This window comes from Plectropomus leopardus, chromosome 2, assembly GCF_008729295.1.
Source record: "Plectropomus leopardus isolate mb chromosome 2, YSFRI_Pleo_2.0, whole genome shotgun sequence".
Taxonomy (NCBI): domain Eukaryota; kingdom Metazoa; phylum Chordata; class Actinopteri; order Perciformes; family Serranidae; genus Plectropomus; species Plectropomus leopardus.
Window position 1 is genome coordinate 9,692,703 of NC_056464.1, and position 25,284 is coordinate 9,717,986.

At 42.1% G+C, this 25,284-nt stretch overlaps 2 protein-coding genes across 2 annotated transcripts in view; one reads left to right on the plus strand and one right to left on the minus strand.

Annotated features, from left to right (window-relative positions):
- LOC121953052 (low-density lipoprotein receptor-related protein 1-like) overlaps window positions 1-25,284 on the minus strand; it is a 125,843-nt gene that overhangs the window by 12,078 nt on the left and 88,481 nt on the right. The window contains exons 34-73 of the mRNA XM_042499984.1: window positions 25,106-25,231; window positions 24,862-24,993; window positions 24,534-24,668; window positions 23,328-23,457; window positions 23,060-23,186; window positions 22,808-22,959; window positions 22,563-22,687; window positions 21,568-21,942; window positions 15,916-16,105; window positions 15,614-15,818; window positions 15,261-15,453; window positions 12,916-13,041; window positions 12,355-12,483; window positions 12,136-12,255; window positions 11,923-12,036; window positions 11,450-11,599; window positions 11,196-11,318; window positions 10,976-11,092; window positions 10,041-10,169; window positions 9,825-9,947; window positions 9,566-9,706; window positions 8,766-8,953; window positions 8,494-8,677; window positions 8,327-8,412; window positions 8,111-8,230; window positions 7,751-7,938; window positions 6,059-6,264; window positions 5,794-5,982; window positions 5,558-5,706; window positions 5,377-5,470; window positions 5,162-5,278; window positions 4,952-5,071; window positions 4,161-4,283; window positions 2,516-2,641; window positions 2,311-2,427; window positions 1,528-1,634; window positions 1,316-1,448; window positions 1,105-1,227; window positions 870-992; window positions 44-184 (exon numbers count right to left, since the gene is read on the minus strand). Coding sequence (XP_042355918.1) covers window positions 44-184; window positions 870-992; window positions 1,105-1,227; window positions 1,316-1,448; window positions 1,528-1,634; window positions 2,311-2,427; window positions 2,516-2,641; window positions 4,161-4,283; window positions 4,952-5,071; window positions 5,162-5,278; window positions 5,377-5,470; window positions 5,558-5,706; window positions 5,794-5,982; window positions 6,059-6,264; window positions 7,751-7,938; window positions 8,111-8,230; window positions 8,327-8,412; window positions 8,494-8,677; window positions 8,766-8,953; window positions 9,566-9,706; window positions 9,825-9,947; window positions 10,041-10,169; window positions 10,976-11,092; window positions 11,196-11,318; window positions 11,450-11,599; window positions 11,923-12,036; window positions 12,136-12,255; window positions 12,355-12,483; window positions 12,916-13,041; window positions 15,261-15,453; window positions 15,614-15,818; window positions 15,916-16,105; window positions 21,568-21,942; window positions 22,563-22,687; window positions 22,808-22,959; window positions 23,060-23,186; window positions 23,328-23,457; window positions 24,534-24,668; window positions 24,862-24,993; window positions 25,106-25,231 — 5,796 coding nt within the window. The remainder of the gene's footprint in view (window positions 1-43; window positions 185-869; window positions 993-1,104; window positions 1,228-1,315; window positions 1,449-1,527; window positions 1,635-2,310; window positions 2,428-2,515; window positions 2,642-4,160; window positions 4,284-4,951; window positions 5,072-5,161; window positions 5,279-5,376; window positions 5,471-5,557; window positions 5,707-5,793; window positions 5,983-6,058; window positions 6,265-7,750; window positions 7,939-8,110; window positions 8,231-8,326; window positions 8,413-8,493; window positions 8,678-8,765; window positions 8,954-9,565; window positions 9,707-9,824; window positions 9,948-10,040; window positions 10,170-10,975; window positions 11,093-11,195; window positions 11,319-11,449; window positions 11,600-11,922; window positions 12,037-12,135; window positions 12,256-12,354; window positions 12,484-12,915; window positions 13,042-15,260; window positions 15,454-15,613; window positions 15,819-15,915; window positions 16,106-21,567; window positions 21,943-22,562; window positions 22,688-22,807; window positions 22,960-23,059; window positions 23,187-23,327; window positions 23,458-24,533; window positions 24,669-24,861; window positions 24,994-25,105; window positions 25,232-25,284) is intronic.
- LOC121953062 (delta-type opioid receptor-like) lies at window positions 19,019-20,593 on the plus strand. Its single transcript, XM_042499996.1, has one exon. The coding sequence runs from the start codon at window positions 19,263-19,265 to the stop codon at window positions 20,295-20,297; it is 1,035 nt and encodes a 344-aa protein (XP_042355930.1). The 5' UTR covers window positions 19,019-19,262; the 3' UTR covers window positions 20,298-20,593.

Here is a 25,284-nt window from a genome sequence, read left to right on the forward strand (position 1 = left end):
AACCACGCAGAATGTACACCGTCCATACTGTGACTCAACACACCTTTCTTATTGCAGTCGATTTCGTCAGAACCGTAATCCTCGCAGTCATTGAAGTAGTTGCAGCGCAGGACAGAGCTGATGCAACGCCCGTTAGAGCACCTGAACTCATCTTTTTGACATACTGGTGTGGGAGGGAGTGATGCTGGAGGAGTAAAGGGGTCACAGAGAGGTCATTACCCTAATTATTATGTTGATTTGTCTTTACATTCCATGATTTCTGGATTCCTGGAATCCTATCCTATTACAAGTTTAATAAATGCCAATTCATGCCTAAATTAAATGCCTCGTGAAGACAGACTGTGTCTGCTCTGTCAACAGAGGTGGAGACAGAGCACTATTTCCTGCTACTATGTGCAAAGACATTGGAGCACAGTTCTTTACAAAAATTTAAAAAATGCAACATCTACAACCGACAAAACAACACAGAAGTCCAGAGTTCACCTCGTCACGGCTCACACTGCCTTTTCTTTTACTACTCTTACTCTCACTTTACTTTATTACTGATTTTGAATTAAAAATTTACTGTAACTGTTTCTTTGTTGATAGATAGATAGATAGATAGATAGATAGATAGATAGATAGAGCACCAGTAAATTTAAAATATGTAATGAATAAATGCATGTAATATTTGTAAAATTATTAATTTTTGTTTGGTTTATTCTGTGAACCGCTTTGGCAATAACATATTTTTGTACATGCTAATAAAGCTATTTGAATTTGAATTTAAATACTTTCTTGAACTGTTGATGTGATTTAACAGTGAGCCGATGTGTCTCCCTTTGAAATTATTAAAAACACACTAAAAAAAAGCGTGCAAACAAACTCACGGCAGTTGACTTCATCGCTGTTGTCCCCACAGTTGTTGACACCATCACAGCGTTTTGATAAAGGCAGACACACGCGGTCATTATGACAGCGGAACTGTCTCATGGGTGGACACTGGAATTTAACTTAAGGACAGAAAAAAAACAACACATCAAGAAAAAGAGAAGACTGCATCCAAGCAAGGTTTCAAGTCATCTTCGAGAATACTGTTGACTATCGAAATGCTGGGATTCTCACCACACTCTTCTGGATTCTCATCTGAGTTGTCTCCACAGTCATCCTCACCGTCACACTTCCAGCCCAGAGGTTTACAGAGAGTGTTATTGCACTGGAACTCGTCCAGGGGGCAGTGTCTACCCACTGAAACACGGCGATAAGATGAGAGGAATGAGTGATGCATTACATTTGCTACTGATACATGAGCAGAAAATGTGAGTGTGTTTCTTACCACCGCTGTCACATTTCTCCTCATCACTACCATCCAAACAGTCAACATCAGCATCGCAGCGCCAGCGGATAGCGATGCAATGGCCATTTTTGCACTGGAACTGATCACTGTCACACTTCACATCACAGCCATTCTGGAACAATGAAAACAATTATTTTAGTGTGTCAAATATCAAAGCTGAATGTGAATCAGGAAGAAAAAGTGGTTGATACCTCATCTGAACCATCGGCACAGTCGTGATCCCCATCGCACTTCCAGCGTCCAGCAATGCAGCGGCCATTTGTGCAGGAAAACTCGCTCTCCGAACACTGACGAGGCACTGAGGACAGAGAGGAGACAGCTTAGAGAGGTGACAGAAGAATCCAACAGGAACAGAGAGTAGAGGTGAGGAGCAAGGTAAAGGGAAAAAGAGAAGAAAGGGTGGGTAGAGAGAAGACTGCAAAATAGAGAGCAGGGTGCTCTGCTGAGAGCCAGACGCACATGAATAAAAAAAGGCAGAGAATTTACATTACAGGATTGACTCATGGGGCACAAAGGTGGGGATGGTGCAACATTCTGTTTTGTATGTAGCAGAGGAGCTAGTGGGATTGAAAAAGGAAGGAAAAGGATCACGGAAGAAAAGAGAAGCAGGGATGGGGGACATGAAGGACTGGGGAGCTGAGGTTGTGGATGGTTGAGCTGAAACTGTGAAAACACCTACCTCTGGCTCACATCAACAGGCCAGTGTGAAATGCAAAATAGACATGAGATGATGTGAGATGTGCGAATGGCCACAGAACTAATTAACGCAAAAAAAGAAATCAAAGTCTCAACCAGGCGTGACGTTGAGCAATTATAACGGACAAACACACAGTGAAAGGTGATCAGTGCTTACCACTATAACCCACTGCATCTGAACAGTCTGCTAGCTGATAACATTTTACAAATCATAGCTATCATACATATAATGTGATGTGGCTGTGCGAGCAAAGTAAGAAAAACACAGAGGAACCTACCACACTTGTCTTCATCAGAGTTGTCCCCGCAGTCGTTGTCGTAGTCGCACTGCCAACGTCCAGGCACGCAGCGGTTGTTCTTGCAGCGGAACTGGTATGGCTCACATGTCCGCTCATCTGAGCACGAAACATACAAGATAAGTACAAGTGGGGCCTGGTGACAACCTCCTTTCCTTTCTTTCTCCATCCACCACTCTCTCCTTACCGCACTCTTCCTTGGGTTCATCCGAAGCATCTCCGCAGTCATCCTCTCCGTCACACTTCCAGCGTGCCGGGATGCAGCGCCCCGAGTCCTTGCAGCGGAACTCATCCACACCACATGTCATCTGAGCTGCAATAGAGAGGATTTAATGGATTAGACGCATTGACACCAGACTTGGGAATGAAGGCTTATTCACTCTGTAACAGAATTAACAGATAACAAATAGAAAACAGTGTTATTATTAAGCTTCGATAACTGAACAATGAAGGACTGAATAATGAGGCATTAAAGGGATAGTTTGGATCCTTGAAGTGGGATTGTATGATGTATTTATCTATATTACCAAAGTCAAAACAAAAAGAGATGGTGATTGACTTCAGGAGGTCTGGCAGGCACAATCATCTGGCCCTGATCATTGATTGAGCAGCTGCAGAGAGGGTCAGTAGCAGCGAGTTCCTGGGTTTGCACTTTGCAGACGACCTGACCTCTACCATCAACACCTCGGCCCTCTTAAAAAAGGCTCAGCAGTGGCTCCATCCCCTCCGGAGAACTAAAGAGGGCAAGTCTACCCATTCCAGCCCTCACCACCTTCTACAGGGGCACCATAGAGAGTATTCTGACCTACAGCCTCACTTCCTGGTTCACTTCTGAGACCCCCACCATCCATCCCACAAACTGTTTTTCCTCTTGCCATCTGAGAGGAGGTACCGGAGCATCCCTGCCAAATCCAGCAGAATGCTGAACAGCTTCTTCCCACAGGCAGCCAGGGTTAGAAATAAATGTTGCCCCCTGCCATGTAAATGACACATCGCATCTAATGGATCTGCGTTGCACTGAGCACTTTAAATGTGTTGCACCTTCAAATAAGATACTTCAAGGTCTGTTCAACATGTAGGTCGCGTTTGTACTTTTATTTATTGTTCTTAAGTTTTTACATCTAGTTTCAGTAGTGTTTTTAACATTAAGTTTTTAGATAAATATATTTTTGTTCTTTTCTGTGACACTGCTGTGGGCTGGGATAACAGAATTGTACCCTTTTTATATATGCAGATACACAAGAAAAATGACAAATAAACTGAATCTTACATCTTGAATTTTCTAGTGTAGATGTAATTCAGCACGTCCCTAGTAAGCAGACAAGATAACCGCAACAGAAATGCACTTATTATAGCCACCTAAAAAACAATATCAGTTTAAGTGTATGTATATTTAGAATATTTTCACCACTTTACCTACCACTTAACCGTCAGACAGTGATTTTTACCAGGGAACTGAAGCCATTAAATTGCTGTCTTCAAAGCCAGACTCCATTGAGGGTTTGAACTCTTGTCTGCTTCTCAAAACTCAGGCCATTCCAACCACCATCTACTAATATACTGAATTGCCTGAAGTACCTCATACAACCCCACTTCACAAGCTCCAAACAATCCCTTGTGTGAAAATCAACCCTCCACTATTGTCAGTTCTGTTGTACAATTTTAAGTTTCCAGCTTAAGTTTTCTCTTTAAATTTCTTTGTATCTGACATCCAGAGCCTCCTTCCATACAGTCATTCAGGTCCTTACAGAAAACCATGTTCACATTGTGAAGGAGACTTATTTCCTCAGTAGAGGTGTTGTTTGGTACAGTAATAATGAGCTGTGTCTTACTGCAGTTGGCAGGTTCATCAGATCCATCCACACAGTCATTGTCCCTGTCACACACCCACACCCGTGGGATACAGCGCTTGGTGATGGCACACTGGAACTGGTTGGGGGCACATGTCACTTCCGCTGCACAAGGAACAAACACATACTCAACTAAATACAGAAGAAATCCTACTTAATCACACATTTCACTCATTTAAATGCCGACAGTCCTGCTGGATGCTGGCCCCTACAGACTGCAGTGTTCATTACATAATAACATGGTGGTTTTTCTATTCTTCCTACAGCCTTTCATTTAAAGGTGCTAAAATGTAAATTTTGACCTCAGGATGGCATGACACAACAGTTCATGTGATCTCCCTCTGTGGACGATGAATGTGCTCAGCAAATGTCATGGCACTTGCATTATTCAGCATCATTTGGCCTAAGGGAATTGCTAAGGGAAAGGTCACAATGGATGGACAGAGATCCTCTGGGGGGGGGTAACATAGCGTTCATCAATTTCCTTTCAGCTCATTGGATTTTGAGATATAGTGTAAAGAAGTGTAAATTGTGGCATATAGAGGTGACATGTGTACAGTCAAAGGGGTCACTATAGTAGGGTTCAACCGGTGGGAGCAAAATGTGGTCATGCTTCAAGTTGTAGAGTTGCTTTGCACTGGACCACAATGTTTTTTTTTCACATAAATGAGCATACAGACATCCGATACAAAGGTGACCATCCTAAGGCACTGACACTGGCAGCTGAAAAATAGCAAAGAGCCTAAGGGGACCGGCAAGGAATTGAGACTCACGACAGTCTTTCTCATCCTCTCCCTCTCCACAGTTGTCCTGTCCATTGCAACGGAAGATGCCAGGGATGCAGCGACTGGGATGGGTACATTTAAACTGACTTGGCAGGCACACATGGATGTCTGGAAACAGAAAAACAACAAAGATAGAACATAGGTAATTATGGGCTCTTAAAAACCTTAAATTCTTTAAGTTTGTGTCAGTGCGTGTACCGCAATTGGCCTCATCGGAGTTATCTTGGCAGTCATTGTCGCCGTCACAGATGTAGGCTGGGTTGGTGCAGATTCCTGTACCACACTGGAACTGGCCCGGTCTGCACTTAAACTCAGCTACAGTGACAAACACAGCACATTATTATCCAGAACAAAAGAAAAATCACACTGCAACAATGAGATATTAGTATGATTATTGTACAGTCATCACTCACGGCAGTCTGCAGGCTCATCTGAGCGGTCGCCACAGTCATCCTCAGTGTCACACTTCCACCAAAATGGAATGCACTTGTCATTTTTGCAAACAAACTGAGAGAACAGAAGAGAAAAGTATTAATTTATGTGGATCAATAATTTGTTAATACAGGCTAAAATAACAGCCTCAAACTAGTTTACCTGACTTGCAGTGCAGTTGGATAAGCACTGTCTGCCATCAGCTGCTAGGTAAAAGTTAGTGGGACAGGCGCACTTGTAGCCCCCTCCAGGTGAGAGCAGACAGAGGTTACTGCAGCCTCCATTGTTGATTTGGCATGGGTGGCCGGCCACTAGAAAACAATGAAATGCAGAATTATCAGACAAGGACCAGGACATAGATAAAGATTTATACATGGTTGCAAATGACTCTGTTTTACCTTCAGGCTGGCGATACGGGTGGTAAATGTGGATGTCCATCGGTCTGTGTAAGGTGCTGATCAGCACTGTCTTGTTGATTCCCAGTGTTTTATGGGCCCTGTTAATGGACTTTGTCTCCCAGTCGGTCCAGTAGATATACTCCTCAAACAGAGTCATAGCAAAGATGTGGGGGATATCCTGAACAAGAACTATGGAGACAGCGAAGTTAGTAACGTCAACTGGAAAAAGTGCTCGACACTCCAAATGAGTTAATGTGTCTGTTACCTGTGTGTCTGTTGGTTCCATCCAGGCTGGCAAATGCGATATAGTCCTCTCGAGCATCGGCCCAGTAGATGCGGTCATTGACAAAGTCCAGCGTGAGGCCATTGGGCCAAGTGATCTTATCCTCCACAATGGCACTCCTGTTGGAGCCATCCATCCCAATCCTTCCTATGTGGGGAGTGTCACCCCAGTCTGACCAGTATAAGTACCTGTGCAGAGATGTGCTGTATTAGTTTTTGTCAGATTTTGTTTTTTTTTTGCATTGATTTGTTTTTATTGAAAGATACTCAAATTATAATGCAATTACAGTTCCAAAAATACATCAGATTTCCATTTGTGCATTTGAAAATAATTATTTTAAAAAGGGAAAACTAGAAAGATATACAAAACAAAGGAAAGGAAGACAAATCAGATTTTAACACCCTCTAGGTTCATGATGTCTCCTGTTTGTTCAAGTCCCCTCCAGACACACATTAAAGTAAAATACTCATACTAATACTATTGTTTTAAATGCTTTTTTTCTCCACATAATAGTTAAAAAAAAAAACCTAAAACTCAGGACTGTGAAAAGGGGCTGGAAGCAGCTCTTCTCCTACTCTCTTATTGAGAAACTCTAGATCTCACCACCGTCCCACACACCACTGCTGCTTGCGTTTTGAAAAAGCAGTGCGCCACAAGATGATTAGCGTTAGCATTTAGAGGAGATGCCATATAGGTTTGAGCATCAGTCAGACACAGACTCAGAGGAAGAGTCAGTTGTGCATCAAAATTGGTGACTAGCAGATGTATCATAATGGTAAGTGTTATTAGCACCTTTTATTGATATTGTTTGTTAGCTTGTTGGCTTGTAAGATAAACTGATAATGACTAATACAGTGTTTGTGTTTTTCAAAGATACAATAATATGTAGATAGTGGAAGGAAACTCAAGGTTTCTGTTTAAAAACTGCATTCCCTATCACGTTTGCTATCAAAACTTTTATAACACTTTTCCACAAAAATAAGCTTGTGCATGTAAGCTTCTTTAAAACTAGAAAACCGACTAAAAATGGTATATCAACTGCTTTCCCATTGCCAGTTGCAGAGCTATGCACACAATTCTGCAGCAGATGAGTATGCCTTTCTGTTTGTTTTTTTCTTCTCTTTTGGTGTCACATTTAACGTCAGCAACTGGCCTTGCAAACAGGTAAACAGTAGAAAGCAGCACGGAAGCCAGTGAACTTTATCGCAGTTACTTATTTTTAGATATCTCTTACTTATTCAGTCTCTTTCAAACTCGGGGGAAGGTTTAAAGATTTATAACATGAGCAATGTGGACATAGAAGACCGTGACTCATTTTTACAAAAGCATATTAAAAGATTAATTAATTAAATTAGATAAAATGTTTGTGACAATTAAGATCTCTCAAATTCAAATGTAATACCCTTTAATGACCTCTAAAGCCCAATATTTATATAATTACATTCAAGACATTTTAAGACTTTTTTAAGGACCTGCGGACACCCTGATTTACTGCATATATCTCACAACTAATAGTAGGTTTAGCTGGTTACCTCAGCTGCACATGAATTGATGGTGAAATGCACTCATCTGGCATCTAACCAGACTGAAAACAAACTTTTTCATTTCACAAAACTCTTAGTTTTCTTCTACTTTTTCGCCCAGATTCTCAAAGTTGTGTAGCATCATTCTTACCCATAGCGCACATCCACAGCCACAGCACGTGGCTCCCTCAGGCCGCTATTGACCAGAACTGTTCGGTACGCTCCGTTCAGCTTTGACACCTCGATAGTGTCCCTTCCCTTATCGCACCAGTACAGGTTTCCTCCCACCCAGTCTACTGCCAGACCGTCTGGGTTGCTGAGTGATGTGCGATGAAGGACCTAACAAATGAGCAGGCAGCATTAACTTTCTGGATGTGAGCCTCACAATAAGGACTTTAATTCTATTTCCTGGGTTTTCACTGCACATGCATGCAAATGACGATTATTTAATCATTTCAAATGCAGGTTTTATGTTCAGACCACGGGGGTATTATCAGCACACTTCACTGACCTGAACATCGCTGCCATTGATGTGCATGCGTCGGATCATGCTGCCCTGGGTGGTCACATCTGTCCAATAAATCATCTGCTGGCGATAGTCGAAGTCCAGAGCCACGGCATTGTTCAAGCCCTGTCAAAGCACAGGAGCTGCATCAGTCTGGGCCAGCGATAAACGCCAGCATCTCTAAGCACTTCAAAAGGGACATACTGCATCTGCAAAGCTCACCTGTTTGAGCAGTGTGTAGTTGGAGCCGTCTAAATTGAGCTTCCTCAGATAGTAGCGGTTGGCAAAGATCAGGAAGGGCTCTTCATCTGCAGGGAGGGAGACATTATATGTGAGCTGGTTTATCATAAACGCTTCCTGAATGTTATTAATCTCATCATGTTTCTTACCAGAGGTGGATTTGCATATGGTGGGGTTTTCAGGGCTAAGCTGGAAACCCTCCACACACAGGCAGTGGAAGCTGCCATGTGTGTTGATGCAACGCTGCGTGCAGGGATAGGTGGTTGTGCACTCGTCTATGTCGACACACGTCTTTGCGTCATCTTTCAGACGGAAGCCAGGGTGGCATCTGCACTGTGAGGGGCAAAGCACAGAGCAGGTAAAGCAACAGCGTGTGCTATTGCTGCAGAGCTCGAGTCGGAATGTCACAGCGTTCGCTTACCTTGAAGCCTATTTTGAGGTCTTCACAGAGCTGGGAGCAGCCACTCAGTTTGCTGTTCAGGCATTCGTTGATAAAACAGTTGAGCTCATCGGAGCCGTCGCCGCAGTCATCCTTGTGGTCACAGAGCAATGTCTCATTGACACAGTTTCCATTATTGCAGGCGTACGCGGTGTCGTTGCATTTTTTCTCTGTATAAAGAAAAATGAGAAACAAAAGAGAAAATGTCAAACAGTGCGGCTGATATTTAAGAGTCCCAGGAATTCCTTTCAGTCACAGTCGTTGAGACCACTTTCCAGTCGCCAAAAAGACAACAACAAGTGTTGTTGACATTCACTTTTATGGTTGTTAACATTTGTTTTAAATATGGATGTGCTTTCTCCATGTTTGCTTTCTGTTCTGTTGATGTGCTTGCTGCTTGATCATGTTTTTCCACATTTTCATCACACTGGTGTCAATTAATACTTTTTCAATGAGATTTAAAAAAAAAAAGCGGACTTGGAGAATGCAGACCTCTACTAAGGCCAAATGCCAGTAGTGCTTCTCTGGCTGTTACTGCTGACCCAAAGTGGAGGGATGTCATTGTGGACCCCCCAGGTCCCCCCAGGCCCCCCTATTAAGATAACCCCCATTAACCCTGTTACTCCTATCAATTCTGTTGCTTTAGTTAGCACTGCACTCCTAGCTGCCGCCATTTAGGCTCAGGCATCATCATGTTTGTCTCTGAGGTGAGAGCCGTATATTGCATATATAAGTTTAATGAAAGTGAAAAATAATAAGTGCAGTTGCCCCCTGGATCTTACCTGGTCCATTGCAGCGTGGGTTCTTTGGGGCTTCATCTGAGTGGTCGTGACAGTCAAAGTCTCCATCACACTCCCATGAACTCTGGATGAGGCAGCGTCCGTTGGCACAGCGGAACTCGTTAGCTCCACATGTTGGATACTCTGCAGCGAATTACGACACAAGGGTGAAGGAGAGCTGGACTCATCGTTATTAGTGAGAGGAAAGAGGGAGCTTTTTAAAATTGCCCCTTTGGGAATAAGAGGTCATGGCTCCACTCACCACACTCCAGGGACTCATCTGAGCCGTCGCTGCAGTCGTTGTCATGGTCACACACAAAGTGCTTGGGGATGCACTGTCGGTTCTGGCACATGAACTCGTTGCTGCGGCATGTGTTGTTGAACACTTAGATATAGAAAAATGTAGTGAGTTTTTAAAGTAAATATACCCCTGCAGGATATATAATTTTGACAAAATCCAACCCTAGCTTATGCTCACCACAGCCAGCTTTGACGCTCTCGTCAGCCCCGTCAGGACAGTCTTTGTCGCCGTCACATTTCCAACGCTGAGGGATACACATATGTGATCCAGGACACTGGAACGCCTCGGGACTGCAGGTTTTGGTCTCTGTGATAGAAAGACGTTATTGAAGATGATTGTAGATGCTTTTCTTTGCTCTGAGAGTTTATGAATATACACAAACTCTGAAAACAATCAGATAATAATATTTTTTTTATTTCAGAGTAGGGTTTGGCTATATGATGGTATGCACCAAAAGCATAGGCTTTGTTTCAACACTGTTGCCTTCTGGTACATTTTTTTCTCCACAAATTTGTTCCCTTTCTTCATCAATCTATGAAGGACATGACTTGAATTTTGTCAAAACAAAGGTTGTCTGCTACTTTCATGTAGCAAATCAGGGCTTGATTCATGTGTGATTTTGTGATTCTAGTGATCCAGCTGCCTTGCAAGCATAATTTGGGCAGACAAGGAGGAGAGTAAAGCTGTGAATACAGAAACCTGTAACAACTGAAACTGTTGTCCTTAGGAACCTTAAAACTTCAAATTTGAAAGAATTTTTAAGTCTTTTGTTTTTGACTCATTTTGTCTCAGTTGATGCAGTAGTTTCCAAATAAAAGAAGGAAAAAAAGTTTCTTTGTTGAATTTACAGAACAATTACTGTAGAAAGAAATTCTTTTGGATTCATGACAATGTTTTAGTCGATAGTGCACCTAAGTATTGTCTACCAGTCACCAGCTGAATTAAAGATCTATTTCAAAGAGTATCACAATATGAACAAATGAGAGGATTGCTCCAAATTCAAGAATGTAATGCATATTAATGAATCTACTGCTGTCATAATATCTTTGATGCTAGGTATGGTCACTCTCATGGTTCTTGTATTTCTCTTAAAGTTGGCTCCCAACACTCACTGCACTTGCTGTCCTCATCGCTGCTGTCACCGCAGTCATCGGCTCCGTCACACACCCAGCGATTAGGAATGCAGCGGTGGTTCCCACACTCAAACTGAGAGGCTGAGCAGAATTTATCTAGAAGTCCAGAAAGAATGTATGAGGTGCAAAATACAAGCATCAAAACAAAGTGACAGTCGCTTGCAATTCGGCGTGTTTGGGATCTAGTATCTAAACTTACCACAGTGAGCCTCGTCTGCGCCATTCTCACAGTCATTCTCCTTATCACAAGTCCAGCTCATAGGGACACAGCGTCCACTAGGACAGGCAAAGAAGGGTGTTGGACACGTTGTTTTCCCACTCCCTAGCAGAGTGACGGAGAAGTCAGAGAAAAAGAAAACATTAAGAAGTTAAGCCACCATGATGAAAGAAATAGAAAATATGAATAAATGCTGTATGTACTTTTAGATGTGAGAAAATATATGTATAAAACACCTGGGCAATTTCTTTCGTCTGAGAAGTCTCCACAGTCATTAGCTCCATCACACTGCCATGAAGGGGCAAAGCAGAGTGTGGTGAACTCGCACTTCTGAAACGTCACTCCTTTCACTCCCAGATGGAAATAACTGGAACAGTCCGTGGCAGCTTAAAAAAAAAAAGAAAAGAGAAACCCTACTTTATACCATAGCTTAGAAGAAAGTTTTTTCCATAACATTTAGTTGTTGTGAATCAGATCAGTTAACCCTTACCTGACCAAATTGGCTAAACACAGGGAGAAGGCAATGAGCCACAAAAAAAGCATAAAAAATTTTTTTTTTAAAAATTATGTTCTAAAGTTCTAAAGTAGTTCTAAATCAACTCATTTCTTGCAATTTGTGAAACATTTCTAACCATTTGCTCCTTGCCTTTTTTCCTATTTTTGCTAAAGTTTCAAAGGTTAAATACTTGTGAAAAGCGACTATACTTACTGCAGTTCATCTCATCGCTGGCATCCTCGCAGTCCACTTTCTGGTTACACTTGCTGGAGTTGGAGATGCAGCCCCCATCTCTGCACTGGAACTGATCGGCTGTGCACAGTGTGGCTGACAAAACAAGACACAGCGTTTAGGTAGAATATCATTTGAAAGTGTCATGTGTCTGCAGGTGCAAAGAACTTGTTTTAATCAGAAGACTTGACTCACCGTTACAGAAGACTTCATCAGAATTGTCTCCGCAGTCATCCTGCCCGTTGCACCAGGAGCTATGCCCCACACAGCGTCCGTTCACGCACCGCCTGTATCCCTTCTTGCACACACGGTTGGCTGAGAACCAGACAGGAAGCCATACAGACTCAAATTACAAATGTCAACGACAGGAACTTTTTTTTTTGACTGGGAGAAAGGGAGAAAGGTTCCACTCACCACAGTAGGACTGCTTCTCATCAGACTTGTCCTTGCAGTGGGCCATGCCATCACAAGTCAGTGTGTAGTTAACACAGTCTCCATTTCCACACTCAAACTCATCAATGTTGTTACATGTAGTGTTGAGGGCTGGGAGACAAAGACAGAAAAATGCACTTAGGAAGAGTTGCCATCCCCCAAGGCATTCAACATGAAAAAACGTAAGTGCTCATCACATCTCTTTTTTTTATCTTTGTATGGTATCACCTGTCTGGCATCTAAAACCAAACTTTTCTTTTACTTTTCTTCTATTATATATTGAAAGTTATAAGTTGTAGCAGTAACTTGTGGGTAACTAAACCTGGATTAATTGTGGGTTTGGTCAGCCATCAGCACTTGCAAACTTCCTGTGAACATGCTCGTAAAGTCTGAGATTTGGTGAAGTCAGGGTGTTTGGATTCAGTCACAAATTCACCACCCAGGTGGACTGGCAAATTTCTGCCCTTTTTCCAGCATAATACAGTGGGAAAAAAAGCATCTTGTGTGTGTGCTAATTTTGGTAGAAAAGGGGTATTGTATTACCTATGCAAGTATTGTCTTCCAAAAGCTTCCTGTCACCACGGCAACTGCAGTTGACTCTTCCCTCAGAGGTCAGCAGACACAGGTCCTGACATCCTCCATTGTTCACACGGCACATAGAGAACTCACCTGCAGAGAAGAGGAAAGTTAGCCACAAATCTGCATATATTAACACACACACACTAAATTTCAACATCCACCCCCCTGACACTCAAACATCCCCCCACCCCACATGTGCCTCCACATCAGTAAACAGATACGCCTGCATGAATGTGGCAATGGCTCTGCCTCCGCTGAATGCATAATTCAATGTGACTCAATCTAAATGGGATTTGCAGCTATTACCACAGGCACTCGGCTTATATGGTCGTGGTGGGTATTGGAGCGCGAGAAGGTTTACTGAATTAGGCAACTTGAGAGAGAAGATGGCTGACGATACGCTGCAGTACAAAAACACGGGGTTGCACTGATTTAGACGCACACAGACAATCGGCGATGAAAAACACGATGAATTGGAGAAGGAGGTGGAGAAGTTTGCATTAAACAAAGGACAGCAATTCGGCAGGCGCTTGTGTGTGTTCGCATCTGTGGTGATACAGAGCTGGTGATGGGGTTGTGAATGTCAGGTGGGCACATTCCAAAAATGTCTGTAACTCATCTGCTCCATTGTCACACCTAGATTACTTCTATCACCTAATTAAATGCTCTGTTGAGGCAGAAAAGCATCTTAGTGCATGTGTTTGATTCAGTACAACACTTCCTGAAAAACAAAAAAAAAAAAACCTATTAAAACTTTTCAGTTAAAGGGGACCTTTTATACATTTCTTTATTTTCTGTCATATGTGTAATGTTATAACATCTGATGTTAATGTAAAACATTCCATTAAATAATGAGGTAGACATATGTAAACGTAATCCTTGTGCTTAATAGCGTTTAGAATACTCTCTTTCCTGTTTGTTTGTTTTTTTCTACCTTATCTACAAGCTGATTTAAGACTGAGACAGATTTCTTTATATGGTCATCTGGTCCATGCAGGCTACTGCAAGTATTATGTAGCTTACACTGCTACATGAAACTACATGCTTAAGTCAGAGAAACATATAATGTTGATTGCTGATGATGTTAATTCCCGCCTAATTTTGGATCGTATTCCTGCTGGAACATGTCTGATTGTGTTTAGAAGCACCGGAAATACAGAAAATGATGTGTTTTTTCAACACTGAAGCATGTAAACATGTTCTAGTAGATACCCAAATTTCGAGTTTGAATCTAACGATGAGCATAATACATCCCCTTTAATTAGCTTGATTTGTATTGGCCTTACCATCCTGGTGTTATCATCACCAAAGAACTATAATCTGTGCTGTAATGAAATTTAAGATGTTATCTCAAGTTCTACCTAGAAACTGGTCGCTCATCATAAATCATAACTGTCAAACATTTAGTTGGTTTAGGTGCATATTAGTGTAATATGAGAGGACATCAATGATTTATGCCTATATGCATGCAATATGCATTTCAAATAACCTTTTACTTGGTAAACATTGTTATGATGGATTTTTATATTTGCAGAACTCTGATAAAGAAAGTTGGCAGGCATATCATTTACTGGATTGTCTCTGCATTGTATTCTGTATTTACTAATTTCTCAATTGATTTTTTCCATCTAATTTTACAAAATCATAATATAAATCCATACAAAGTAACTATAATTAGGTTTAATTATGTTTATAACTTTGTTAATTAATTCTATCTGTGACATTGTTGAATGATCCACTTCATGCTCTGTTTGGAATATGATCTCCTGACTTTGTATGTCTTATTTTATATTTATAATATTTTTGTTTTTTTGATCTTATGTCATAATTGGTATTGCTTATTAATGTTATTGTAATTTGTTTATTGTTAAATGCTTTGTCTAATTATGCTTATATAGTATAATTTTCATTGAGGACCCCTTATAAATGAAATGATACATCTTTAGGGGTGTTCTTTATAAAGAATTCCAACAATTTCCAAAGAATATTTTTACATATCACCCAGTGTACTGTATTATGTTCTAAGTCAGGCTGACCTGGTTTACTAAAGTTGCTAACACTTAAAATGAACAAGGTAATTACACTTGTTATTTTAAAGTTGCAACAACTTCACAAAAATAAGTAATTACAGCTAAGTTTTGAGTAAACTTTACAATTAGACATGAAGTTCACATAAATTAAGATTTATAGTTATAATTACTTTACTTTATCAAGGCAGTTAGTTTCAGTGCAGTGTCATTATACTATTCAGAACCGTAATGACATACACACACAAACAGCTGGATCTCTAACTGTGTGTAAAAACTCACAGCTGTTGGTGTCGTTGGCCACAGCGATGATACCCATTGGCTGCTGAGGTATGTCGGCACGCAGCACCTTCATGTCTCCTCCTGTGTACTTGTCAGCCCGGAGCACGGCCCTCCTCACCCAGTCAGTCCAGAAGATGTAGTCACCGTACACGGCCAGGCCGAATGGGTGGACCGGCTCATTCTTCAACACCACCTGCAGGGGGAAGCACAGCCACAGTCATGGCCTCACACATTCAGGAAATTCCAGCCTTGCAACAAACTTGAAAGAATAAACAAACTGAGCTTTTATTACACAACCCCATAAGACAATCAGTGTGTCTGCATTCAAGTGTGTGTGTGTGTGTGCCACTTACGTGGCGCCGAGTGCCGTCGTACTCGCAGCGCTCTATCTTGTCTAGCGTGGCGTCAGAGAAATAAAGCTTTTCAGCACGGTGGTCTATGGCCAGGCCGTTAGGGGTTCGGATGTCATTGCCAATGATCACAAGGACGTTGGAGCCAGACAGTGTGGCACGCATGATACTGGGAGACTGCTCGTTCCAGTTGGTCCAAAACATAAGGCTGCAGGAGAGAATAAAAATCAGTAATGTGCATGTAAATTCTTTGACCTAATTTAGGAATACTGGGTGGGTGTACAAATGGATTTATTTGTTCTAACCTCTGACACTCGTCAAGGACAAAGGCTCTGGGGTGGTCATCTCCCGACATGGAGACCACAGTGTGCCTGTCGACGGCCCCCCAGCGGCTCTGATCCACAGTATGGCGGGTGATTGTTGAGGTAGTGTAGCTGGTCCAGTACAGCATATCCCAGCCCCTGTGGTACGCCAAGCCCTCCACTGAGCCGACATCTGAGAAAGAATAAAGGAATAAAGAGAGCGAGGTGAGATGAATACAAAAAACAGGTGAAAAGGAAAAAGGCAAGACAGTTTTGTGTAGCACATATAGCACATATCATACAACAGGGCAATTCAAAGTGCTTTACAGAGCAATAAAATATTAACATAATTAATATCAGTAAGACACAGTAAATGATACAGATTTACAATTTAAAAGTAAAGTGCAAAGATATAAAAGGAAAAATTAATTACTAAATGATTTACATTTTTTTAAATAAAAATCACCAAATAGAAAAAGTGGAGACAACATGTGCACATACATGTACACATAAATGATTATTTAAAATGATTTAAAATCAAGTTTAAGAATAAGTTTGCGGTCATTACTGTGTGGAGAAGTCAGCATAAAGGAGGAATGTTTTTGGCTTTGACTTAAAAGTGGTCGGACTCCGAGGTTGGGTAATCTTGGAGGTTACTCCAGGTTACTCCAGGTTTGTGCTGCATGACAACAAAACGCTGCTTCACTGTGTTTTGTTCTACCTCTCGGGACGGTCAGTAGGCCAGCCCTGGATGTTCTAAAGGATATTTTACAATGAATTCTCTGAGATGGATAGTGTAAGGATTATAGAACCGGAGTAATGTGGTCATGTTTCCTTGTTTTTGTCAGGACCAGGAAGTTGTTGAACAGCTTGTTTTGAAAGCCTTACGAACATCCTGTTACAATGATCTAATTTACTGGAAATAAAGGCGTGGGTGAGCCTTTCAAGGTCTTATTTGACATTATTCCTCTGACTCCAGCAATGTTTTTAAAATGGTAGTAAGGATGAAGTTACTGATTTTTGTTTGATTTGCTGTGAAAATTCAAATCTGAGTCCAGATTAGAATAAGTACAATAAGAGTTATGAGATAGAGGGATTCAGCGTGAGAGCTGACATTCTGTCTTTCATTCTGTGGCCCAAAGACAATGACGTCAGCCTTATCTGTGTTCAGTTGGAGAAAAGTTTGATGCATCCAATCACTGATTTGCTCAATACAGTGACATAGACGTTTTGCAGGTCCATAATCGCCTAGTGAAATGTGTATTTGCGTGCCATCTACATAATTTTTGTAGGCTCTTTTAGAGAAGAAAAAATGAACCACAAAGAGAGAGAGGGCAGAAGAGAAAAGAAGGTAAGAAAAAGAAGCACGTCAATCCCAGGGCTATGTTAAAAGGCCAAATGTGGAGAGTCTGGCAGCAGCTCAGTGTTGGCAGACTGCTGTGGGGCAGCACAGAGTCAGGGCTGTGGACATGACAGCTTGGTATTAATGACCAAGAACACAGTGTGATTCGAGGCTTTTATCCAGCAAATAGCTCACTAAAAAGGTCACAATAACAGTTGCTGCCTAGCGTATTACTTTCCATTGCACTACCTCATCAACAGTTGAGAAGTAAAAAAATAAAAAGCCAATTTTTCTGCTCCAAAGACTTGAAATGAGTAAGAGGTTATGAGCTCCTCGCCTGCACAGAGGCCAGAGGACAGGCAGGAGTCAGCCAAGATGGAGGAACACAAAGTTCCGTAGCGGCAGATAGAGAACAGCTGCTCCGCTCTGCTGTACACATGTGGAGGAGTGAATTTGAAAACACACATCAGATCACTCTATTGCCAAACAATTGGTAATAGTCGCCTTCTTGTTTCTGCAATGGAACAGTGAGGGTCTAATGATCACAGCGGCCTTTTCCAGGAGTGGGGATGATCTCACTCCATCAGCTAAGGCCGGAGGATCAGTGAGGTTCACCACCAGGTGGGACACTTAACACTCTACCTCAAGATCTCCGGTGCAACGCGGCGGCAGACATGGATCAACATTTGTCTGGCTGAATGCTCGGAGACTGTGAATGAAGCAGAGCAACTGGCGGGCCGAGCGAAGGCATGCAATGCAAAAACAACTCCCCTCTGCTTCTCATAAATCAATGACCTAAAAAATCGATGAGGAGCAACAACACGGAATCCATTTGCCCCAATTTCCTCTTTCTTCAGTGCTGTTAATGAATTGTAAATCTCGCCTGCTCTCTTCAGATTCTAGCTTTTCAGCTCTGTTTATCTTCACACTGTTGACCTAAGCCTATCTGGGTTCCTGTACATTTGCACTTGCTGTTTACAATGATACAGATGAGTCGAATTTAAAGCTCTTGAGCTCAGCTGGTTATACTGACACTGATAGTGCTTTACTGCAGTTATCTGCGTAAGGTGTGATAGCAGTTCAGCGTTTACTATCAGGCCGGCAGTCAATAATTACCCTGATTTCTGAAGGCAAACACCATTTCACTCCGTCTCTGTCTGTGTATGAACCATATCTGTGTGTGCTCTGAACATGCGTGCGCAGGGACAATACTGCTAGAAAATGTACAGAACCTTTCAGAAAATGAACAGAGACAATGGACCCTGGGAAAAAAACTGTATTTGGTCCCATTAGGCCCTCCCACAGAGAGCAGGCCGGCCCATCTCTCGCCTGCTCTATGATAATCAGTCCAGAGTTCACCTGCAGTTTAGTCTGCTTCATCCTCTCCCACTGTCGAGCTATTCGCCTCTCGTTACGTCGCGTGTTTCTCAGGAGATCTGTTCCATGGGGGCAGGAGTGAAGCTGATTGTGGATTGCTGAGCACAGGCCTGATTGAGATGTCATGTGGAGTTGCCGCCGGCTCGGAGGTGACAGGAAACCACACAATCTACAGTGTTCAGCTCTCAACAGTTGGACGCGCTGCATAAGAGTCCAGGCGGAAGGATGAAAACCTCAGCAGCTGAGAAATCAGGACTTTCTTGACTTCAGTGGAGGGTCTGATTTTATTCACTCACTTTACTGGCCCCAGCCAATCAGAAGTGGAGCTGATTGCGAGGACTGGAGTGGCTTGATTCACACTTTGTGCTTTTTAAGTTTTAAGTTTCACAGTGATAGCAGGCACTTCAATGTATGTGTGTATGTGCTGTTTCATGTTCAGTTTTACCGTCAGCCTTTAAGGAAGTTATTGGAAATCAGTATGCTGCTATTTATAAGTAATCCTCTACTGACTCATGAGTAATTATTCCTGCATGTATTATCAGTAGTTTTACGACCGGCTTGAGCTTTTTGACCCGACCAAGAGCCAACAGTGGCAGTATGACTAGAAGAAACGTCCATAACTGAAGACAGGATGCTGGTGAGGAACTCGACAGGTTCAGAGGATCTGCTGGGGAACAGCACTGGTGACACTGGTGTCCGCAATGTGGAGCAGGTCCTGGTTCCGATATTAGACATACTGATTCTGGTTCTGGGGGTCGGAGGGCAAATCATGGTGATGGTGATCCTGTGTGGGAGGCGGAGAGGTGGGGCAGGACGTGTTGGACAATCACTTCAAAGCTCCGTGACAGGCACAGGAACTGACGTCCTCCTGCTGGCTCTGAGCACCGCAGACCTGCTTTTGCTTGCCATGATTCCCTTCCACACTGTCGCCATAGCCATGCAGCACTGGCCGTTTGGGGACTTCATGTGTCGCCTGGTTGGCTTTTTGGGATCAGCTTGTGCCTCAGCCAGCGCCTTCACGCTGGCCATGCTGGCTGTGTCTCGGTATCTGACTGTGGTGAAGCCTACAAGAGCGTTCGGCCTTCTCTCTCCTCGCCGGGTGTGTATAGCTGTTTCACTCATCTGGGTCCCAGCCTGCTGCCTGGCTGCTCCACAGCTTGTTTTTCGTTTTGTGGGAACCCCGCGCCAAGCCACTGATGGCCTGTCTTGCTTTGCTTTCCTGTCCCACCGCGACCAGCTCATCTATGGATTGCTTCACTTCCTTATTGCCTTCTTGCTTCCATTGGTTACCATTGCAGTGGCATACAGCAGCATCTACATGTTCCTGTGGGGGAGGCAGCACGCCAGCAGGGTCCCCCAAGTAGAGCGCTACCAGAGCAGAGTGACGCAGACGTCGGCCATGCTGGTGCTAGCGTTCACCCTGTGCTGGTTGCCATCCTATGGCCTGACGCTGGCCTTATTGGCGGATAACATATCAGGAGCCACTGGCGCCTCACCACGTTATGGCGCCTTCAGCGTGTTTGCACGCCTCATGGCGACTTCCTCTACAATTATGAACCCCATCCTCTATGTACTGATGTCCCAAAAGTTCAGACAAGACCTACTGAGGCTGTTCAAGAAGGGAGGACAAAGAGCTACAGTTGCTGTTGCTATGGCTGCTGCCTGACAGCGTTAATATCAGCAACTAGTTTGATATAACTAAACACCTGACACACAAACACTGAGCAATCCTGACTACTGGGAATGCCAGTAAAACAATTACAAGCTTAGTTGCTTTGCTGAAAGACTGAAAAAATGGACACAATCATTACTCTCATGGGGAAAATCTACTTAACAAGACAAAACAACAGCAGTCACAACAGTAGGCAACAGTCTTTGCCTCTTTACAACATTTACCAGTAGTCTGGATATTGTTCAAGAAGATCACACTGGTAGCCCTGGGAGGTGCCGCTCCACAGAGATAGTGGGACAAACAATCCTAAATCATGCATTCCTTGTAAAACAGTTGAAAGCAGAGGCACTTTGGTAAAACATTAACTGTGCACCTGTGTGTGTTGTGCTGAGATAAGGAGAATAAGAGTCTTCCTGTAGACGTGCTTATGTTGGTATACACTCTTTTCTCAAAGCAAACATTAAAAAAAAGTATTTCCTTTTGTTTCTAGTTTGGCTACAACTTCAGAATAAGATGGTTTTCCTGGTTGTGTTTAGATCTGTTTTAGGTAACTCCAGCTCTTTTCTCACTTGATTTCTCACTTGGGGGGGTCTGATGTTAATTATTTAAGTTATTTGTTATTCGCCAAAAAACTGGAGTAACTAGAGATTACTCTGGAAAAGTGACAAGCCTAATATCAGTTTTGAGAGGGGAAATACACTGTAAAAATATACTGGGAAATAAGATGGGCAGGGGCTTTTACTGGCACTTTTAATGGTAAAAAGTGCCATTTTACACAGTCACTATCCAGCTGCAAGTATGCTACCTCACGTGGCTACATGCTAAGGGGACGGAAACATGTAATTGTGGCTGCCAATGTTATTAATTTCCTCCTCATTTTGAGTCATATTCCCAATGCTACATGTCTGGTTGTGAAGATTTTGGTGATTTTTCACAAAAGAAAATGCTGCTATATTCAGTTACAGTCATTGCCACAACTGCTGTGACACTGCAGAGATGCCAAGATACAGGAGACCCAGAAGTGCTGACCAATCAGAGCAGACTGGGCTTTTTTGGGACAGGGGCTTAAAGAGACAGGCACTACAATTAAGTGTTTCAGACAGAGGGTAAATACAGGTGTTCCAGCATAGACAATAATAAGGAAAATAAAGTGTTTCTTTTTAAAATATTAAAGCATGTAAACATGGTCTAGCAGAGACAATAACTCAAATATGAGCCTGAAAATGACCATAACAGGTCCTTATTTATAAGTGGGAATACTCACTCTCTACCACAGTCTTGCGGTCAGATCCATCATCACTGATCTGCTGGATGTTGCCAAAGTGGATATCACTGAAGAAGATACGGTTAGCTCCCTTTCCTCCACCTCCTCTGTAATCGAAAGTAAGCGCGATAACGTTTTTCATGTGTTCAGGGTCCTCAAAGGGTTTGATGGGTGCATTTAGGTTGTTTTCATCGGACAGGTGGACGCTCTTTAGTATGGTGCGCTCCGAGTAGAGCAGGTAGCCATCGTAGTCGCGGCAGCTGCAACCATCTTCAGCCAGCATGCCATGGGCACAAGCACATGTCCGCTGTCCGTTGCCACGGAAAAGACAAAGCTGCTGGCACCCCCCATTTTTGTCTTTGCACACGTTTGTTCCTGTACATAGACATAAAATCCATCAACAAACATTATCTACATTTTTTTTAACCCTTTGAACCTGAGCAAATTGGCTTGATTTCTTTCAAAAACATGAGAAGATAGCAATAAACAACTTAAAAAGAACTTACCCCAATATTAGCAAGAAATTAGTAAAATAAATAAATAAGAAAAGCTATGAGAAAATTACCCCAAAAAATAGCAAAAACCCCAACAACAAAAACAGGAAAGTAAAAATTAAAAATCTATAACAATCCTGCAAAATACTTTTAAATCTAGTATGATAAATCTAAATATATACTGCAAAAGACAGTTTTCCCTAGCATTTGTAAAAATAATCTATCAATTTGTGAGACATTTCTTGCTATGGTGCTCACTGCCTTTTCCACCGTGTTTTCGATTTCAATTTGATCAGAGCTTATAAATGTTTAAACACTTGTGAAAAGCATATGAAAGAAACACAAAAAAAATGGCGTCAATCCAGGTTTCAAAGGGTCTAACATGAACAGTACGTAATAAACAATTAATTCCATAACAATACAAATTATCTGAATATTCCTCATCTTTTGTATGTTAAACACACATTTCACAGTATGAAATGTATGTAACAGTATGCTTACCTTGCTGCCTGGCCCTGTTGAAAACCTTGATGTCTTTGAGCTGTACCCCAATACCAGTCCTCAGAGACACAGAGTCTGTGGCATTGTCCTTGCTGCCTCTCTTTATGGAACCATTAGCATGTGTTCTGGTTCAGAAATTAAACAGAAATTAAACAAAAATTAAGCTTGCAGATGAGTCAAATATTAAGACTGAATATCATGCATAAATAAGTGAGAAACGAGGAGGATATATGTATAATTCTGACCTGTCACTCCAGTAGATGTAGCTCTCAAACACAGACACAGAGAACATGTCCATGTTGTTGTTGGCCAGCACCACTTCCCTGTTCTCTCCAGTTTCCAGATTGATGCGCTCAATTTTGTCTGTCCTGGCATCGCACCAGTACAGCAGATTCTCCTACACGCATGCAGACAGGAATGGTTTCGTTTTTATAATGCAGAGATCGCAGTCTGCATTGTAACATAGTGAAATGTAAAAATGGTTCGCTATACTGCACCTCGTAATCAATGGAGATACCGTTGGGCCAGCTGATACTGGCATTGACCAGGACAGCCCTCTGAGAGCCATCCAGACGAGATCGCTCAATACGGGGGTACTGGCCCCACTCTGTCCAGAACAGATACCTACACACATACACACACAAACACACACACAAACACAGTGAAACACAGAGATAACTTCCTCACTAATCAATAATGAGAGAGATTACAGAAGCAGAAGCTGAAGCCAGCTACAGTAATAACTGGAGTGTTGTTTCCTCTTACCCTTTCTCAGGGTGGACAGTGATGGCGCGGGGCTTATCCAGGCCCTGGGAGATCACTACGTAGCGGAAAGAGCCGTTCAGTCTGGCCACCTCGATCACATCAAAGCCTTGGTCCGTCCAATAGATGTTTCCTGTAGAGGATGGAGGAAAAACAATGATCCCTGGACAAATCTGGTGTCTTTTCTGACACTTTAAAAATGCTTCATTGACCTAAGAAATATTTTTTTTTCACACTTCATGCCTCTTTGTTTTTTCTCCCCTGTGTCTGTCTTTAGTGTATCTCTTTCTTGTTTTCTCAGTTAGTACAACAGTTTCAACTCATTGCTTCAAATTCATCTCCCTTTCGACTACATGGTAGGGCTGGGTACTGGCAAGAATCTGACATATACAGAGGTTACTATTCAATGTATTGCAGATTTTTTTAAAAATCTGATTTTAGGAAAACTGTCAGCATATAAAGAAAACAGCCCCAGATGCATAAAAAACATGTCATGGGTCTGCATGAGTGTAACAGTCCCCTGTAACATTCAACACCACAACACTACTTTTTGTGAGATCTGAGCAACAGAATTAATATTTGCCTATATCTGTCGAAAAAATAAAAATTAAAGTGCTTGTATAATTCATGAATCCTTTGAAAACTGAGCTTCATTTCTTTCAAAAACATTGGAAGAGGGCTAAGCAAGAAGAAATTATTAAAAAGTCAAAAAAGAATGTAAAAAGAAAGAAAAGTAAAAAAAAAAAAAAAAAGGAAATTACCTTAAAAAAATGCTTAAAATGAATTACAATTCTGTCACATAATTTTAATATGTATTTATTTTAAAAGTAAATATAGTTTTCTTGACATTTGTCCCTAGCTTTTATAAAATAATTTTCTAAATCTACTAAATTATGCAATTTGCAGGACATATTTTGCCAAGTTGTTCATTGTCTTTTTTCCCCATGTTGTCAAAGAATAAATCAAACCAATTTGCCTTGGGTTAAAATGTTTAAATGGGAAAGGTATCTGAACACATAAGAAAATCTTTGTCTCTCTCTTCAAAGGGTTAAGTGAACAAATAAAGAAAACAGAAAGCTGCAAATAACTAAAAGTCTATGGTGTGTCTGAGAATCGATACAGTATCACAAAACATAACATCATGGCACTACTACATGAAAACAGACCAGCGAGGATGATGAAGACGTTGACAGCAAAAGACAAAGTTACCTGCTATCCAGTCCACAGCGATGCCCTCCACCCTGCCGATGCCGTTAGTGACCACATCCTCTCTCCACGTCTGGTCTCTCTTGGCCCTGCTGATGGTGCTCAGGCCCATGTCCACCCAGTAGATAGTGTCATTGTCTGCGAAAACAAATAAAACATGTTAGAGTTGGAACTTTCATTTACCCTTATACAGTAACAAATACTAACTGTAGTGGTGAAATAAGCTGTTATTTCAGCTAAAAGACAAAAAAATCATTCATGCTGAGGTAATTCTTCCCTATCCAGCATTTGAGGAGAAAGAAAAAAAACATATCATAAAAAAAAGTCCTACCAGCATGGAAATCTATGCCCACAGCCAGGGATGTGCCTGACACCGGTACCAGGGCATCAGATTTATCTGATGGGTCCAAAGGAATACCGCGTATACCTTCATGCACAGAGTACAGCAGGAAAGAGCCGACACCTAAAGCAAACGAGCACAATGGCATCTTGTGAGTTGCATCAAACATTACATCAATTCTTGAATTCAAATATGGCTAAGTCAAGAAAAAGTTATGTGTATGAATGTGTCGTACCCTCACAAGACTGTTGCCCTGTGCGCAGGCTGTATCCTGCAGTGCACATGCAGGCCCTGGTGGTAGGGGAGGTGGGGAGACACAGCTGGGAACAGTCACCGTTGTTATTACTGCAGAGATTGGTGCCTGGGAACGCAAAGTCACGAGAACAAATACACAAAACAAATCAAAGAGGGGTT